This window comes from Anas platyrhynchos, chromosome 4 (assembly GCF_047663525.1).
Source record: "Anas platyrhynchos isolate ZD024472 breed Pekin duck chromosome 4, IASCAAS_PekinDuck_T2T, whole genome shotgun sequence".
In the NCBI taxonomy this organism is placed as follows: domain Eukaryota; kingdom Metazoa; phylum Chordata; class Aves; order Anseriformes; family Anatidae; genus Anas; species Anas platyrhynchos.
Genome location: NC_092590.1, coordinates 20,114,931 through 20,134,126, shown reverse-complemented (window position 1 = coordinate 20,134,126; position 19,196 = coordinate 20,114,931). Strand labels below are relative to the sequence as shown.

General features: G+C 38.9%; 1 protein-coding gene across 1 annotated transcript in view; it reads left to right on the top strand.

Annotated features, from left to right (window-relative positions):
- Positions 1–744: 744 nt before the first annotated feature.
- The window catches only part of SGCZ (sarcoglycan zeta), a 444,851-nt gene continuing 426,399 nt past the window's right edge, over positions 745–19,196 (top strand). The window contains exon 1 of the mRNA XM_072037142.1: positions 745–899. Coding sequence (XP_071893243.1) covers positions 861–899 — 39 coding nt within the window. The 5' untranslated portion in view covers positions 745–860. The remainder of the gene's footprint in view (positions 900–19,196) is intronic.

Genomic DNA, 19,196 nt, shown 5'->3' with positions numbered 1-19,196 from the left:
GCAGTCACCTGGCGGCGAAGGACAGTAAAACAGGAAAGAAGGGGGAAAGCTGTCTCTCTCCTTTCTCTTCTGCAAGAGACCCACCTCCTGTTTTCCTCCCAACTCTTTTAGCGTAACCTTCAAAGAAGACTGTCCCCTACAGACTTTATTATTATTATTTTAATTAGTATTATTGAGAGAATACCTTCAGCTGCAGAACAATTTGGGAGTCTATGCAGGACTTGGGGGATTTTGTTATCTCGCCAGCGAAATTGTTCATCGCTGTCTTGCGCTCGCAGGGTGCTAAATTAGCTACCCGAGTAGGCATGACGGAGAACGGCTTTTATCAGAGACTCTTCTCTTCAGTTTGAACACATTTGCTTGAAATTTGCTGCATGATGCTGTCCAGGGAAGCCGGATTTTTTCTCGGGATGCAGCGATTCGCCGGCTTCTGAGCTTATTGCAGGAGGAAAAAAAATAATCTTAAACTGAGTGGATTTTTTTTTTTTTTTGCTGTCTCCTCCTTTCATTGCCAGAGGACGCGAAGCTCTTTCACCAGGGAAGGATCACCTGTCGCTTTAATCCTTAAGGGAGTTTTTTTTAAAAAAAAAAAAAAAAAAGTGAATTATTTTATTTATTTATTTATTTATTTATTTATTTTAACCGGTGGAGGCGTGATCGCGGAGAATGAGACTGAAGGGAGCCGCCGGGGTTTGGAGGACAAGGCTGAGTTTAGGCTGGAAACTGAGAGACTAGATCCCCCCTCTCCCTCCTTTCTGCCCCCCCTTTATCTTATATTTATTTATTATTTTTTTAAAAAATCATTATTATTTTTGGCACAACTTCCCCGATTCCCGCACCGCTCCGCTCAGTTGCGCTCTATGGACAGATCCGCAAACCTGGACGCGGAGGAGCTCAAGGTAGGCGAGCGGCCGGGAGGATTTGGGTTGGATCCCGCCCTGCGCTTCTGCTGCCGGTGCGCGGAGCTCCCGCAGCCCCGGGCGGGGGGCGCGGAGCCGGGGAAGGGGGGGGGGAGAAGCGCCGAAGGGCAGCTGCCGGAGCCCGGCACGGCGCCCCCCTTTCCGCGGCTGTTTGCATTGTCGTGATAGTGTTAATGCTGCTGATGGTCGTGATGGTGGTGATGATGATGGTGGTGGTGGTGGTGCATCCCGGGTGCTCTCGGCGTTGCATCAGCGCCAGGCGAAGCAGAAAGCTTCGCCCTGGGTGGAGGCGGTGGAGGACCTGCGGAATTCCCCGCAGAAGTTGCCTCCGAAGCCTTCCTCGCCTGGGCATCTCCTCTTCCTCCTCCTCCGCTGGGAGCGAGGGGAACCCCCCAGCTCCGCCCGCCCCCAGCACAGCGCCCCGGTCGCCTCCCCGTGCCCAGGAAGGGGCTGAGGGATGCGGGGCAGGGGGCGCCGGGTCGACCCCCGGCTCCGGGGCCGCCGGAGTAATAAAACTTTGCGTTAGGACGGTGCCAGAGCGAGGATCCCCCCCCCCCCCCGGCCCGGCCCAGCTTCGACTCCCTCCCCGCGGAAAGAGCATGCCTGAGAGCGCTGAGCATGCTCCTTTGCGGTGATGGAGATACTGCCCACACCTGCTGTCAGCCCCTCAGCCCCGAGCTGGGGCTCAGAGGGCAGTCGTGATAGTAAGGACAAATCCCTGTGTCCGTCCGGACAGGGGTTAACAGGGCAGGGAGGGGGGCAGCGCTCGCGGGGACCCTCCTCGGGACACCCTCGGGCATCCCCGCGGCTCCGAGCAGGGCTCTCCGCCCGGGGAGGGAAACTCCGGGAAGCACCGAGGGGCTGCCGCGGGCTCCTGTCCTTCTCTTCTCCTGCGAGGTACATCTTCGAGTACCACCTGCCTGTAGGACAGAAATGAACAACCAGACCGAGCCCCTCGATCCCCAAAGTCTTGCTGTAAATCTCCTAAGAAAATGCCCACCAGGAGGACAGCTGCTTGGCAGTGGATGTGCCAAGTGCAGGACAGAGAAGGGTAAAATGAGGAGGAGCGCTTCGAGTAGTGCCGTGCTCTCTCCCTGCTCAGCCGGGCCGGGATTCACGGGGAGCGGCTGGTGGGGGTGCGGCAGGAGCCCGGTCCTCCAATTAAGGAGGAAAGTTTTGTTTTAGCCGGTTATTTTTAAACGCTTGTCAAAGAAAATATGGCCGTGGGAACACAACGTGTTGTAGGAATTGTCCTTAAGGACCCAGAGGCACATCCCGCTGGGAGCAGAGCTGCTGCAGGGGAAGGGGCTTCCATTAATCTCGCAGTCATCTGCGCTGCAATTAAGACTAACGTGTACAGCCTATGCGACCTTGAATGAAGAAGCAGCATAGCTGGGAAGCGATACTACTCCTAGGCATCAGCACTTTTTTTCTTCTTAATTTTATTTTTAATTTTTGAGGAGAGCTCTAAAGGGAGGCATTGCTGTAGCTGCTGTTGGAATCTGGGCAACTTTCTTGGGCGAGCCACTATGGCACAGGGCTTTTCCTGTCTCTCCCAAGCGTTTGCATCGCGCCGTGGCTGCTGGCGAGCGGTGCCCGCCTGGAGCAGGGTGCCGCACGGTGGCATCAGAGCTGCCGGGGGGCGTGTGGCCAGCAGGGGGTGGCACAGGGCCGGCCAGCACCCCAGCGCCTCCCCGCCCGGCACCAAGAGCACCCTGAAGAAATTTCCCACCCGAACAGGGCTCTCCGTGCCGAGCAGTGATGCACAGCTCCTGTGCATCTCACGCTAGAGGTTTTGGGTTTTCCCGCAGTGCGAACCGGCCGGCTTCTTTCCCACCCGCAGGAAAAAGAGGGGGGGAAAGCTCCTGGGAGCTACAGCAGTTCCCATCAGGTGACCCTGCGGCACTTGGGCACAATAAAGAGCAGTGCCAGCACCGCTCTAAGTTATGAAAAGCTTTCATCAGTTTCTGGCTAGGTTCAGGACTGAAATGACTTCAGTCATTTCACAGCTCCGCTCCTTACCCCTTAAGCCAACGCAGTCCCTTTGCCAGGCCAGAGAGACTTGTGGCATGAAGCTAGAGGGTACCTGGGGTCCTTGAGGTGTCCAGCTCAGTCTCTGCCACATTATGTTGTGCAGAGGATCAGTATGATCAATGTCAACTACGGTTTTGGGGAGACACAGTGAAACTTACCCAGAATGTTGGAAACAGTGTCCTTGGTGACACTGGGTTTTCTCCCTATATGCAAATAAGCATCAAAAAGAATAACGATAACTTCCCTGCTACTCCTACAAGTCAAAAGTGCTGGCTCTAATGATAGTATATCATACCTATACTGGAAATATATATTATTTGATATATAAAGATTCTATAAGTCTCGGATCAGGTATTAAATTTCAATTTGAAATGTGTGTATTTATTGCACTGATTGTAATGAATTCTGAATTTATATATAATATATATAATACTGTATAGTGTCTGACCATTTTGAAAGGTCATTTTGTGAAAAACTGAACAAACATCATGCATGCAACACCTGTTAATGAGGGTAGGTGTGTTTCCCCTTACTAGTCCATGCACAAATTCCTGATGAAACAGATCAGTGCTGAACAGAGAGACTTCTGTAATAGAGATTTTTGGGCTGTTCTGCTTTTCCTTTGATCTCACTCAGCTCTCTCAGATGCGTACATGAACTTTCTCTGACTTTTTAATTCACAAGCCTGTAGGGCTTTTGTTCTAAAGGAGGAGGATTGAAAAGAAACTAAATAATTATTGCATAGCTGGACTGTCTTGGGTGTAGTGTTGTCAAGTACTTTCTCTCACTGAAAGTATGTGTGATTGCCTATGCCTACATTTTGAACATACATGAAACTGTATGGCTGCATATTATATGTTTTATAGAGCTTTGTAGTTTGTAGATGTGTATAATTTTTACAAATTAACTTACAAACTTGCATTTAATATATTCATTTTTTTTCCTTAATGCATTTGTATTTAATTTCCTGAAATTGTCTCGAGTTTGTTTTGCCAAGGAAAGTGGAGAGGCCTTTGTGTTTGCTGGTCCACTATCGATGTGTGATTTTCATTGATGCTGAATAAGTCATTGGAGATTTTGTCCTTTGCGTTTGTCCAGTCATTGTTCAACTTAGAACTCCTTTAGCATATTTCTTGACTATTTATCTTATGTTTGTTTTGCAACCACAATTTCAGCGTGGTATTAGATAGTAGCAGACAGTATGTCTTAGTAGCAGACAGTATTTCCTGTAATCTATAAAGCACTCTGATACTTTTTTGAAGGAAAGTTCATTTGTAGTTGAACGTATAACAGTGGGATTCTTAGGATGGAATGAAAACTATCATATAGAGAAAACCATCATTACACTCCCAAGATGTTATTTTTAATAGTATGTTTAAGTGTCTGAAAATTATCACTTTCAATATGCAAATAACTTTTAATACTGTACATGATTTCTGAATCATTGTGTAATAAATTATCTAAATTTCTTTATTCATTTTGAGAGAACGTTCATAGCCTTTTTCCAGTTTTATTTTTCTTGGTGAATTAAAACTGCTTACTTAAGTTCTGCATGAAACTGTCCACAGATGAGGTTTTACAATGATAGATAATTAATGTGAATTATGAAATATTTCATAAAGAAATTCAAACAAGAAAACCACGAGAATTTAAACGAGATTATTCAATAGCTTTGTGGTCTTAAACATAACAGGGTTGTAAATTGCTTCACTGTTTAAATCAAACAAGAGATTAGTAATTGGAAGAATTCTGTATTTTTTTTTTTATTTTATCTGTTTTAAAGAGGGAGACAGAGAAACTCATGGGCTTGATGTGGTGTGGGAGGACTTCTGATAAGCCTGGGTAGGTGGTTATATTTCTGTTTTAAGTTAGTCATTCCATAATGAGAAGTATAGTACTCTATAACAATCATATTCTTAGCATAGTCTACTTCATTTATTTATGTCTCTGCTTGGGACACAGATATCTTTGTGTGGATACTAAGGCATCTGTCTTATTAATGCAAAACCTACTCTATCCCACCTTTCTCTACCTATGTCCCTGCAAGAAATCATCATCTTTTACTAGGGGCCTATCAATAATATTCAGTAAAGACAATTAACCTTTGCATTCACAACCAGAAAATTCAGTCTTTAAACTATTCTTCATGAAAGGTCAAGCTGGAAAGGTTTTAAAGCAATATACTTGCAAATTCTCTGTGTTCCAGGATTTCCTCTCAGTCTCCCAGTACGTATGAAAACTAGATGTGAAGTCCAGGGGGCTGGAAAGAATTCTATGCATAAGATATAGTTGTTCAGCAGACATAGAAAAAAAGGTCAAGACAACAGCAGTGCTCTCAGTATACACTTTTAGAAATCATTCCCATGCTATCAGTACTAGAAAACTGTACAAACCTGTAGCTGAGCTTTTTGACATTGTACATTACAGCTGTGCTATGCTCAAAACTCTTTAAACGGAAAATACATCAAAAACTGAAGGCTTGGTTAAAAGGAAAAAAGCACTCTATCTTCTTGTTCTCCATGGCTTTTGGGATAAATATTGTGTTTTTCTCTGCCACTGTATTCTGTACTTTAAAGAATAGATGTGAGAGATTTACATAAACCTTAGCAACACTATTTTTCTTCCTGAAATGGAAGAGGTTAGTGTGTGATACTGCTGCAAAGTGGATTGATTCTATAGATCTGAACTTAAGACTTTGAGAAGAACATACGCCTTACACTAGAGCCTTTCAAAGATAATCTAATTCACTGATGTAAAAATGTATTTGGGAGTCATAGTCATGCTTTCTTGGTATGTCTTTTAATCTTTTAAATATTGCCTTCCCAATTTCCTGAATAGGTCATGAGCAAGATTATTTTTTAAGTTTTATGGCAAAAACATCATAGGCGACTTTTCCTATGAAATCATTTCACCTTGCAGTATTTTATGTAAACTTTGTAAATCCATGTCCAACATAGTAGTTTCTACTTCCTCGAAAGATCCATCATTACAAAGGACAAAAATAAGGATGCAAATAACAAACAAACAAACATGACTCTTTCCTCAGTTTAACGTGGAAGTTGCAGGGGCCTCTTCATAGAGAAATCAGTGTCATTTTCTTCTGTTTTTATTTAAAAACCCAACCAACCAACCAAAGAACACATAGAATGTGGCTTACAAGTTACACCACTGTCTTTATTTTGAAACACTCTACATTTTAAGAGCTTACAGAAAACAAATGTTCTGCTGTACATTAGGCTGAAGCTGCATAAAATGTCACTGAAACGTGAGAATTACTTAGATGTTCATCTTCCTTCTTGAACTGCTATGTACTAAGCCATCAGATCCTTTGCTAATTTGAAGACATTGCATTTTAACTCATTCCACAACAAAACCATTCTCTGTGAAAAAGGATGTCTTGAGTTTGCTGTATGCGAGCACTGGGTTTTGTTTCTTCAATGCCTGTTGGCTAAGCCACAACAGTGAGAGGTATAAAATGTGAGGCTTTATTCTCAGTTAGCAGTGTTACTGCAGCCACACAAGGCCAGATTAGCAGTATTACTACATCACACAAGGCCAGATTTACGGGCATACTGAGAAAGTCATAGAAAGCTTGTGGTGCTGAACACCTTTAATAAAAAATACTGTTATGACCATACCTCCCTTTTACACCTCTAGATAATACATTGAGGAGGGTTGTGTGATTTAACTCCTGTATATTTGCTCTGCTTGAAAAGTGCTATATAAGGATGGAGTGTCTTTCTTCAATTTTAAATTAGCAGTGCTTTGTGAAATCAGTGTAGTTACATCAACAGCAGCACAGCAGTGATACATCTCAAAATCAGTGCCACAAGCAGTAAAATGCCTCAGGCATGAAAACCTGACCTTTAGCCGTATTTCTATGTTTTATCATCTCTCTTCAGTTCATCTGGGCAGCATGGTCCAGAATTTATAGGTTCTACCTTCCTGTTCCTACAATTCTTAAAGAGACAAATTAGAACAGAGGTAAAGTGAAAAATTGCTTCCTTTCCAGCTTGTGAGAAGGTAATTGTATACATTTAGTAAACATACAGAAATGATTTTGAACATGTACGTTCTCAATGCATTGCTTCTTATGCCACAATCCTGAGTAGAAAAACGTATATTTACAGCATCATGGATTCTGCATATGGCTTTTTAGGCTTTCTCATCTGTATCAGGGTAGAAAGTGTAGGTTGCTGAACCAGATCTACTTAAGTATTTTCGTTACTTTCTCTCTGTAATTTCAGTGTTCATAATCCTTCTGCTTCACATTTATGTAGGTCTTTTCCTACTCAAAGTTTTTCATAGGAAATTTTGAGTTGTATTCAAGAAAGAGGAAAAAGCCCCACCCTTTGTATTTAATACAAGCGATGTGATTACCCCAGTTCAGTAGGTACATAGGACAACAGTTTTTTAAAATCATTACAGGTTTTAATTCAGGAAAACCTTTATGGAAAATCAATTTAACTCAAGGTAACAAATTTATCTGACTAATTACTACAAAAATATGTTTTGGTGTGCCAGGACTTGTAGCTAAGGAAAAAAAAAAAAGCCACAAACCACTGAAATTACAGGTAGCATTTTGTCCATATGAGGTTATTTAGTAATACTAAATTATATTATCTCTAGTTAAAGTTAGTCCATGTGCACAAAGCACTCATTGAACAGCACTGCCCATTAACTAGTTGAAGGCAAGTAAATTAACTGTGTTGGAGGAGTGTTTTGTGTTTGTTCAACTTAGAATTTAATTTAACAGATCACCAACATACATGAAACAGTCAAAATTAAAAGTAAAAAGTATCAGTAAGGCCTTTGCAGCTTTATAACCTGATATGTTTCTGTACGTAGATCCATAGAGATGATAGAAGCTGAAAGGTAATTTAAGATTTCAGGAGTTACAGGAAGAAGAGAACCAGCTGAACTGAGCCTCAGAATCTGAGCTTAAAGTTACATTCAATTCAAAGCCCTATATTGAAAAGGGTATTAAATTTGAAATCAGAAGTGTACCTAAGCATCACACATCCAGTTTGCATACTGTATCCTGGGAGGGGGTCCTGGCTGTGTACCCCATCTCCACTCTGTCTTTTTTGCACTTGTGGATCTGACATAAATGCTGTTTGGCTGTAACTAAGCTTTGTTTGTAGCTTAGGGAGAAGTCAAGCCATCAACAGCCTCATTATTAGCTTGAAGTCCAGGAAAGGTCATCATTTCATTTAGGAGGTGCTACAAGAAAGGTACCGGCACTACTACAGAGGCTTCATTCTGGAGAACAGTCCTCAAAAAAAACACAACACTTCACCACAAGGCAACGACACTCTGCATGTTCTTCAGTCTTCCATAGTAATGCTTCTTAGGCACATTGACCATATCTCTAAGGACTACCATTTATTTGTCCCAGATGGACTGAGAGAAGAGGAGCATCTTATGACCTGTCCTGCTTAGGGGCATTGAGACTCATCTTTCAGATATGTTGATTTCTCCAAAGGACTGTGATCCAGTATTCAAATTATGGATTCATTACAAGATGAGTTCAACACACAACAGCAGATCTTGGCCTTCACTTGATAAATGGCCAGGCAAGGTAAACTGCCCACATCTTCCCTTTAAAGGGAAAGAGTTTTTGCTATTAGCTTAAGCTACTTACATTTTTAACAATAAAAGGTGATTATACCACAACTTAGAGGTTTGTTTCAATTTTGAAGAAAAGCCAATTTTCTGTACTCAAAGTGATTGCTTGGGCATCAGTAGAGCATTTAAGAATGTGAATCACAGTCTAATAGAGAGACTCCCGTCAAGGTTGTACGGTTTCAGGAAATATGTAAAATTTCTGTGTGCATCTTTTTTTATTGGTGGTAATTTGTCTTGGCTAATTCAGGAGTCTCCCTGCAGAGCAGGCTGGCTGTTGTAAATCCCATTCACCAGGTAATATATGTGTGAGGAAAGAAGTTGAGTGATCTATGCCCCAATAAACAGCAGAGTGCATTTCAGAATGCATTACAGAGACTGGAAGTTTTTCCAAGAACACTACTTGTCCTCAAGCTGAAACTCATGGCATTATTTATTGCTTTCAGTAGTTTGAAAATTAGCTGTGAATAATTGCAAACTAGGAGCCACTCACTATAAAAATACACTCCTCCAAGATGAAAACATCCTGATCACCACTGAAGTTTAGAAGAGTTCAAGAAAAAAAAAAAATAAAGGACTAAGATCCATCTGTGCTTTGTTTTGCTTGAGTCATCACCAACAGATGGCAAGTACTCTGTAGAAATCACTCAACTGAATTACTCCAGTTTGTAGAGAACCTGAGGCACCACCCTTAGCTCTAACATTATACTCTATGTCAAAAACTCAGTTTGCATTGGAGGTTTGGACAGTTACAAGCACGCAGGCTGGTGCATTGTTATGCCTTCAAATACAATACCTGTTATGTAAATATTTGTATTAATTATCTTCTGTTTTACTTCTTCTGAAACTATAGGTTTCAATCCTACCTCAAGACTTCCTAGCTGTGTCAGACTTCATAGGTGGTTGCAAAAATATGCAGCAACAAGCTGGTACTGACTGTCACTTCCTGTAGGGCTCACAAATTGACATTACTATTTCAGATAGACTCTAGTTTAGAAATATATGCTACATGCCTTTTCCCAATGACTTCTGCAGTTAGGAAGACATGAGATGAATGCAGAAGCTCTCTATCATGTAGACTCGTGTTTCCACTTAATCTTCATTCAGGGAAAATTATTGCCCATTTCATCAATATTTTATTAGATTTTCCTGAAAAATTTGGCAAAAGAATATCATTCTTCAGAGGCTAACAACAAGTTAGTTAACATGTACTGTTTCCCTAGTACTAACACTGACAGTCTCTCTCTCTCTCTCTCTCTCTCTCTCTCTCTCTCTTTTTTTTTTTTTTTTTAAGATATCTTGCTTTCAGGGGAGCTAGATACTATCTTTAGAATTGATCTCATACCTTTCTTCATACGCCTCCCCCAACTCATTATTAGGTGCAAGTGACTATGTGATTGGAAAATGATCTATTTGCCCAGAGCAGACCTCTACCTAGTTAAGCTCCCTATTTCATTCAGCATTAATTTAGATGAGGTAGATAATATTCACTGTTCATGTAAATATGTGATCTACTCAGTCTACTGAGACCACTTGCGCTATTGCTTAATAAAATTACTTATAAAAGTATGTGAGTAGTGTCTCTGTTACCCATGATAAAATCTCCATCATACTGCTGACAGTCATAAAGCAGAAGGCACCCTATGCCAAAGTGCTGTCTGTCCTATTAAACTTAGAATTTTCTAAGCCATGATTAATGAATGAATGTATCTAGTAGGCAGCAAACTGAAGCATGATGAACGGGACAAAGAGGGAATGCTGAGGAGCACTGTACTGAAGCCTAGCACCTGATATGTCAAGAATTATAGATTATATTGAGTAAAATTCATTTCGGTTTTGGGCATAGGCTGCTGCATCAGACTACAAAGCTATTATTTTGTAACAGACATACATAGCTTGCCAATGCAGTTTTAAAATAGCCAAGTGGAATGTAAAGATTTCAAGTGGAAAGGGAAAGCTGAGTGGTACAATAACAAATGATAGCATAGTGATCATGTGCTGAGCTTGTGGCAAACTGATTTAAAATGGTTATACAGCTGTCTGCGTTGTTATTCATGCTGATGCATCACTAGGATATCTTAATTATTCACAGATTTAATGCTCTGTTTTGTAATTTTTTAAAAAAATCAGGTAAACCAAGTGTTTCATGCTAATATTACCACTCAGTACACAATGTGTGTAGTATGTGCAATATATAAACACACATGAGGAAATATTGCATTAAATTTATTTCTCTAAGCACTAGAAAACTCAAATGACTACTCAGAAAATTTGTAGGAAACACATGTCTGTGGACATTTGCTTTGGTGTAGGAGGTGATGACAGGAGAAAAATAAGAGAACCTGTGAAAGCAACTGATGTTGGTATTGTCAAGTCTGAGTTGGGTGGTGTTAAAGATAATATCTTACTTTCGCAGTGGAATATTACTCCCAAACTAGTATGGAATGTGCTTTATTGCTTTCTGAACTAAATATAAGACTGAAACTTGCACTTCTGGGCACTGTGGATTTCCCCTAAATCTGTGGTTGGCATCCATTTCTCCTTGCTTTCACTGGATATTATCTCAGGGAAAACCTGACATCTTCTGTGGAACAGGTGTACAGTTCTGCTTCTTATATTGTCAGATAACCTGTTTGATACCCCTCTCTTTAATAAAAAGCTAATAGTGGTAGTAGAGACTAGTGAATGCAAGTATTAACCTTGTTTCCATCTGTGGAGAAGACAGTCTAAGTCCTCTCTTAAAAACAAGAAAATAAATAGACTTACATTTTTCTCATGATGATGCTGTGCTTTTTCTTTAAAATCACTATTTAATTGCAATTTTATGGCACTATCATCATATCTTTGATTGTGTATATGCATGAGAATGCATTTACATGTTAAACTACAGATATTTTAATAATTTATCACAATGCCAAAATATTCTATAACGTTAATATGCAAACATTTCCTACATCTTCACATGACTTGCCCCAGATAAAGTCAATGTCATGGAAAGGAAAGGAAGAATAGAAGATGACAGGAATGCTAGTCCACCAGAGGAAGCCAAGGGAACAACATGAGCTAAATGAACCTTCCGTGTCGTACCCAAGTCAGTGCAATACAGTTCTGTGCTTTTCCCTCTCTCTTATCTGATCCACCGTAAGTCACACAGATTAAACTTAACTTTTCTAGCAGTGATAAGGTGCTAGAAATTTTAATTTTAGGGTCACTTTTAAATCAAGGCCCAAACTTGAGTGCAACTGAATTAGCAGTAACAAGTTCTGTTCAAGAGCTGGCAGTAGGCGGTGAGTAGCTGGAGCATCTAAAATTGGATCATTACTCACAAAACAGAACTGGGAAATCACAGTGTTAACTGCTTCTTCTGCATATAATGGTTTTTTTTCAGAGTGTATATAAATTGTGAATTGTCACTAGCCACATTATTCCATAATTTGGCCCAAGGATCATGGCATAAAGGTAAATGGTTTGTACATTTACACAAATTGTCCACTTGCTGTAGAATGTTAAGATGGTGGTTTTTTTTCCTTTTTTATTTTATTTTATTTTATTTTATTTTATTTTATTTTATTTTATTTTATTTTTTAATTGTTATTCTTATATGTCTGGTTTAAATAAAGAGGTCTAAAATTGACTTTTTTTTTTTTCTTATGGAATTTCCACAAGGAAAAGAATATTATTCTACACTAATAACTTAAATATCTATTTCTACATCAGGTAAAAGCCTGGTTTCCCTTACCTGTTTACCTATATATATTTTTACACCAGTAACACAGAAAGAGTCGTAATTTGAGCAACACTTTATCTGGAACAGATTTAAATGTAATTCAGCACAAAAATGAAGGCAGAAAACAGAGTTAACAATTTTAAATGATGAATTTTTATTTTGCACGTAACAATTACTTCTGCTGTCAGCAGGAATAAAGTTTGCTATGGTAGGAAACTTGTAAAAAGTCAAATGTGTTCCTGTAAAATGCTTTGTCAGCAGTGAGTACACAAGAGCACACCTTTCTAGAACTGGGATTGTAGCTCCCTATTGTAGCATTGATAAGGTTTGTGTCCTAAACACCTGCTCAGAAGTAGTTACAAAATTGTGATTTGAATGAAGAGAAGGAAATGCTGTACTCCTACATGGCAAAGAAATCCTGCTTATTGACTTTCTGAGCTGGAGCCCTCAACCAGAATATATGGGATTTGGCAGGTCATCTCCCAGTGAACTGAGAGGTGCCTGTATCCAAAAGTTGAATTGGATTGAATATGGATGTCTTTGTGGTCATTTTTACGCTTCATTAAAATTAATTCTTATCTTATATTGGTACAAGCTGTATCACAACTAAACCTGATGAAAGACCCAATTCCTGTATTTTTATTATTTATTTTTTTTAATTAAAAAAATGCCTTCTATGAATATATCAAGGGAAGGCAGGTAGAGAGAGAATTACCTGACAGCTCAATTTACTCTATCTAGAACCAATTAATATAGCTTTTTTTTTTTCCCCCTCAAAAATATACATTTAAAAATACACCTTTTAAAAGAAGGTAAAATTGTAATGCATCCCTCATGCACAGTCTGTATCAGGATAAGTCTGATGAGTAGTTTGCTTTTATTTGTACCTTCTCCTGAAAAAATAATAATAATAAAAAAAAAAAAAACATAAACAAAACATATAGTTGTACATTTTTACAGGCCAGGGCTAAGAAAGAGACGGCAATGCTGTTTACCAGAGTAAATCAGGTACTACTAACAGAATTTCAATACCAAAGGTTAATAATATCATCATCAGTAGCTCTTGAAAGAGACCTGACTGCCTAAAGGCAACTTAATTTTAAACACTGAGACAAGTCAATCAGTATACACCTAAAAATATGCATCAAGGGATGCTGTTTGCATACATTATAGCCTTGCTTTTTCTTTGTAACCTGTGAGATCTTGAATTCTATTGTTCCCTTACCAAAGAATGTTGGCACAAATATTTATTCATAGGCATGGGACTGCTTGTTGCTGGTCAATGGGTAGAAAAAGAGTTTCTTGGGGAAAGACAAGGCACGTATGAATAATGTTACACTCAAAATATTGCTATTCCCATCCTAGTATTAAACATCTCTCTCACTAGGATATATCTGGTGATGGAGGTATGTTGATGAGATGAAAATGTCAGCTCAGCTGATGTACATTGACTGTGGCCAGAGAGGTTAGAAGGTGGGCCCATTTTCCCATTTTTAAATTTTGCATTATCAGAATTGATAGTCTGTAACATTTAAAGCGGTTAAGGGCAAAGCGGAAAGGAAAATACAATGATGTCAGTAAAACCAGCTCAATGCTCTTGGAAATATTATACTGACTGGATCATGAGTAAATGGACATTACTGATCAAGTGCCAACAACTTTGTCAAGACTGTGTGAAGAAATAAATCTGTGGAATTTAACTTCTTTTAAAGAAGACATTCTTTTAACTTCTTTCTAAAAAATTAACCAGTACAAGCCCAAAGTATATTTTGTGTGTGCGTGTTTGTTTGGAATCCAAACAGTGTAAATGTAAGTAGGAACCTGCTTTCACTTGGCATTTTTGCTTGCACATTTGGTCTGAATATGCTATGATCGGATTTATTATGTGAGTAAATGTCCACATAGGCTGGTAGAAAAGGTATTTCTGTTCATGGTCGCTGAGGTAAATTAAGAATTTAGTATTGGTTTCTAGTCATCTGCTTTGACTGTAAGCTTCAGGAAGAAAATAGGTCTGTACCTTTTGAGTCATGTGGAAGAATAAGATTTATGGACAATAATATAGTTACCCATTGACTCTTTGAAAGCAGTACAACAAATCTGATTTTAGGTGTCATTTACTACATAACAAATTCAAGCAAGTTGTAGTTTTATTGAGGGCATGCTCTCAAAACTTTTCTGAACAGTCATTTTGAAAGCCTACTACCAGCTGGGTCCAGTTATTAATACTGCAGCAAAATATCAGTGAAGAAAAATAGCTGGTGGCAAAATACTATCTCCACAATGTATCAATTCTAAGGCTTCATCCAGTTCTTCCATGTGTGGGATGTACACATGCTACCTATACCTCTCCCTGAAGAAACAGTATGGAAGAAGCAGACGTACCTGAAGTGACCATCACATGGGTCTTGTCTCTACTGCAAACAAGGCCATGGTAAAGAGATGCACCTTAGAGGTCATCTTATCATCTAAGACTTAAGAGTCAGCAGCAGCAGCCTTGCCTGTTTTCTGCCTGGGTCCCTGCATCATTGAGACTTTGCACATAAATTGACGTAAAAGCTAATACATTGCAACACATTTTTAGGACATTTAACATTTGCTTCTGGGAAGGACTTTTGCTTCCTATCCTCTCAATAGACGGCAAGATCTGCATGAAACATCTGTTTTATCTGCACAATCAGAAGGGAAGATCATGTGCTGTTTTACAAACACATAAGCAGAAAATGACTCTTTCAACAGCTCACAGCTGATATAGATAAAGAGAACTGAAAATAGTAAGCACAATATAAGACCTTGGATTCTATTTATTTTCCATTTTACCATTTTACCTTACTTCTGAGTTATTTTTTTGGCCTTTCATTAGTTTTCTGAAAAACACCCCCTCTAAGAAAAAGATTTTTGCTGGTCAGTTTTCTCATAACCTATACTATAATGGCTGAGCCAAAGCCATCTTTCTCTTTGAATCCTGCTCTTTCATCAGTGCAATTCCTCAACCTTTTTTGAAGTAGTACATGCATTAAAAAGTGTATTTATGTACATATGGAAACATATAGGTGTACAATTTTTATAGGCATGTATATATATTTTTTCTTAGTTTTAGAGTTTTAAAAATTCTTTTTGACACCAGTACTTTAAAAAGTATTTTATTGTAAAGTTAGTCTGTTGGTTTGCATTTGATTTTACAAGCTCTCATCAGAGTAATTTCATTAATTTCAGTAAAATGTGGAAAATTTTGCTGAGATTTTTAAATTAAAATTATTTTTCATGATTTGAAAGTATGAGCCCTACACTGTAACATGATTACAATAGAAGAAATATTCACACAGTAGGTGGGACAAAATTTCCTGTCATGTGTGGTGAGACAACAGATTTGTGCTTGCTGACCTTGTTGCTGTCTAGTTACTTTCTTTACTGCACACCCTCATTAACCACAGCAGAAGTTCAATCAACATGTAGAAGCAGGGCAGTGTGTGGGTCTAATTACTGTAGCTGCGTGCATGTGCATGATAATGGGCATTCTGTAGCCAAGTGTAACAACAAAGACTTCAAAATTTGAAAAAAAAAATCAAAAAAAAAGGCTTCAAAATTTGAAGGTCTCCACAATAATGGACAAGGACACTTCAGGTTTCTGTAACTGCTGTAGCAATTAATCACTGTGAGGATCTTTTGATTGAATGCTTTTTTCTGAAGAGGCAGAGGGCATGGTTTCCCACCCATCTCCTGATCAGCAGCAGTGCCAGGGGCGGACTGTCCAACACTTAAGGGAAGATGTTGGAGGGCAGCTGTGGCTCTGCTGCAGCAATCCCACCCCATCTCTTCATCCAACTCAGACTCTGAGACCCTTCCCTTTCATGTTATAAAAGCTGCTCTGGTGAAAATACAGTGAGGTCTTGGGCAGTATTGTCTTCCGTCTATATCTATAAAGAAAGGCAGTCCCTGTTATTGCCTCTCTCTGGCACCTGTAATGCTCACCTTGAACCATCTTTCCTCACTGCTTGGAGGCGGCTGAGTCTTCTTAACAAGGTCATTAGGAATTGATATATATGAAGTAGTCTCCTCTGCTACTGTCTTCAACTCAAAAGATCAAGCTTCAACTCAGCTTCAAAGCAGAAAATCAAGCATTGGCTTACATTTTACAGCTAGTCAGTACTTGTAGGAGATGGAAGCCTGTGGAGGCTAGTCATAAGAATAAGGGGCAGATTTTGCAGCCATGTCATCAAAAATAATCTTCCTTTGTTTGCACTGAGTAATTTACAGTTTGTAATACAAAGAACAGAGATTTTATGTCTTTGTTCCCCCCCCCCCCCCCCCCCCCCCAGTTTTCAGCAAGAAAAACAAGCACTCTGATTCAGCAAGTGAATGCATTCATGCCTGTGATATATACACTATCTGTGTGTGAGAATTATACCACATATAGTATGGTATATTTAGGAGTGCTCTGCATGCAGATGCCACATGAAGCATTGAAAATGTCTCACATAGTTATGGGAAACACAATAGGAATCTTTCTGGAAGTGATATAATTATATTTTTGCCACGTTGTAACCAAACAATCTAGACAGCTCTAAATCTTTATTCACATGTAAAAAGATCATTTATGCATTGTAATGCATCCTTGTCCAAATAATTGTGCTGGCATATTGTATGAAAGTTTTTGTACAGCTCTGTAATAGCTATACTGTTGGATGACAGCAACATCATTAGTAGTCTAAGTATTTCTAACCATGTGCAAATTCATCATTTATTCCATGCTAATGTATCACGAAGTTTTCATCTTCCATATATTTCAAGAGAAATTAACAGTACTTGAAATGCTTCCCAGGCCCAATCAGCTCTACCCACACTTCCTCAACAGAGAGCTGAATGATTTCATCTAGATGAAATCTAGATGGGAACCTTGATGAACCTAGATGAAATCTAGGAGAGAACCTTGATATCCCATGGCTTCTCGAGAAGGCTTTTGGAAAGCAGAAGGTGGTTCAGAGAAGAGCCATAACACATGGAATCTTGCCATTCAAGGTCACTTTGTCTGGTGAAGTGCAGGGCTGGGTAAGGCAACCTGAGGTAGCACTCAGTGATCTCAAATGTGCCCATATGAATTTCTTTTGATGTGGTTCTTCACCAAACATTCTTAAAACAATTGCAGTATAAAAAAAATTCAAGAACAGTAACTGAATAAAAGAGAAGATATATGTAATTAGTGCCATTTCTCCAGAAATGTAAATTGCAGAAAATACTCTGAATACTTGTATATGGTGTCTCTGAGCACACTACTCTGGTGACTCATTATTGGCCTGATCTTCTGTGGCTGGTTTTGTGGTTTTAAATAACATAAAACATTTCTTCTAACTCCTCAAGTAGCTTGAAACAGGAACATCTTGAAAAATACCCCCCAGTGAAAGTCTGAATAAGATTGGCCTATTTAATTTAATAAACAAACAACAAAAAGAGAGAGACTTGATAGAATTCAGGGTAACTTCAGCATATTAAAGGACTTCAATGTAATGAAGACGGGCATAGTAATATGCGCTAAAGGCATGAACCTAAATGTACCCCTATCAGGCACAAGAATTTATAAAAGGGAGCATGATTAGCTGCTAGAGTAAACTTAACCAGGAAAGAGATGAATTGTTGATCTCTTGATGTTTACAGGTTGAGACTGAATGCCTTTCAAGAAGACATGCCTAAGGCAATCATGAATTATGTTTTAGTCTCATTTATGTTACCAGCTTAATATGAGTAAATAAGGAAAACAAGTGAAATAAGCCCATGACACCAAGAATAATGCAATTGTTCCTTAAGACATTAAATATCTGGAATAGTGGAGTGGTCTCAAAGTCTCTGACTTGAAACATTGACAAAATGAAACAATGTTTGCAAGTGCCATAAGCACATTTTCAAATGGGCAGCAGAGAGTTGAGTAGCTATGTGCAGAGTAACTAATTTTCTCACTTTTTATTTAGGCCAAGGTTTTGTTGAAAAGATATATTGCTTTTCTGAACATAGTGTAGTGTCCCAAAATCAGATGAATAAATGTGCTATAGTACCTTAGCTGGTGCGTGTGTAGTATACGAATTTCAACCACAGTTTGAACTTGATTGCATTTGTTATGAATTCCAATTTCTTGCTGACTTTTTCAAAATAATTTAGTTGCACAAAGATTTCAAAAATAGGTTCCTAGGAGATTCCTTTGTCAGAAAGACATAGCATCTTTCATTTGAAAAATCACTCCCCTGGCCTAATAGAACCTAATAGAAAGTATTTTCAAGTGGTGATTGTATTCCAGGCAGAAATTCAGAGCTCTATATTATCTGCCTGAAAATACAATTTAGGAGGTATAATATATTCCCCAATTAAAAATATCATGTGCAGCAGTGATTTTATTTTTATTTTATTTTATTTTTTGGACCATTGAACTAATCTAAATAAAAGCAGCATCCTCAGTGGCACAAGTGAAGAGGTTCCAGTTCTATGTTTACAAACATAACATTTGTTTTCCAGTAAAAAGGACAATAAATTTTTGTTTGTTTGTTTGAGAAAAAAAAAAAAAAAAAGGAATTACTATGCCTTGCTGTGGTATTATTGTTAGTCTTTAGCTAAATACATGTTGTATTTCATGTCTGAAGGAAAATATAGGACTACTTTAATGATTTTTTTGGAGGGATGGGTGTGGTTAAATGGATAATACTTCATAAAAGTAAGATAAATAAACAGGAGAAAGAGAAACAAAATAAATGAAGTCTCATGATTTTTAACCATGAGAATAAAGCTATTTTCAGTCATCTGAAAGAAATTGCAGCACATAAAACTTAAAAATCAGAAACAGTTCCTCTATATTTATTTTCTATTGCACTAAGCCTACAAGTGTAAACTTTTATTTCACATGCATTATA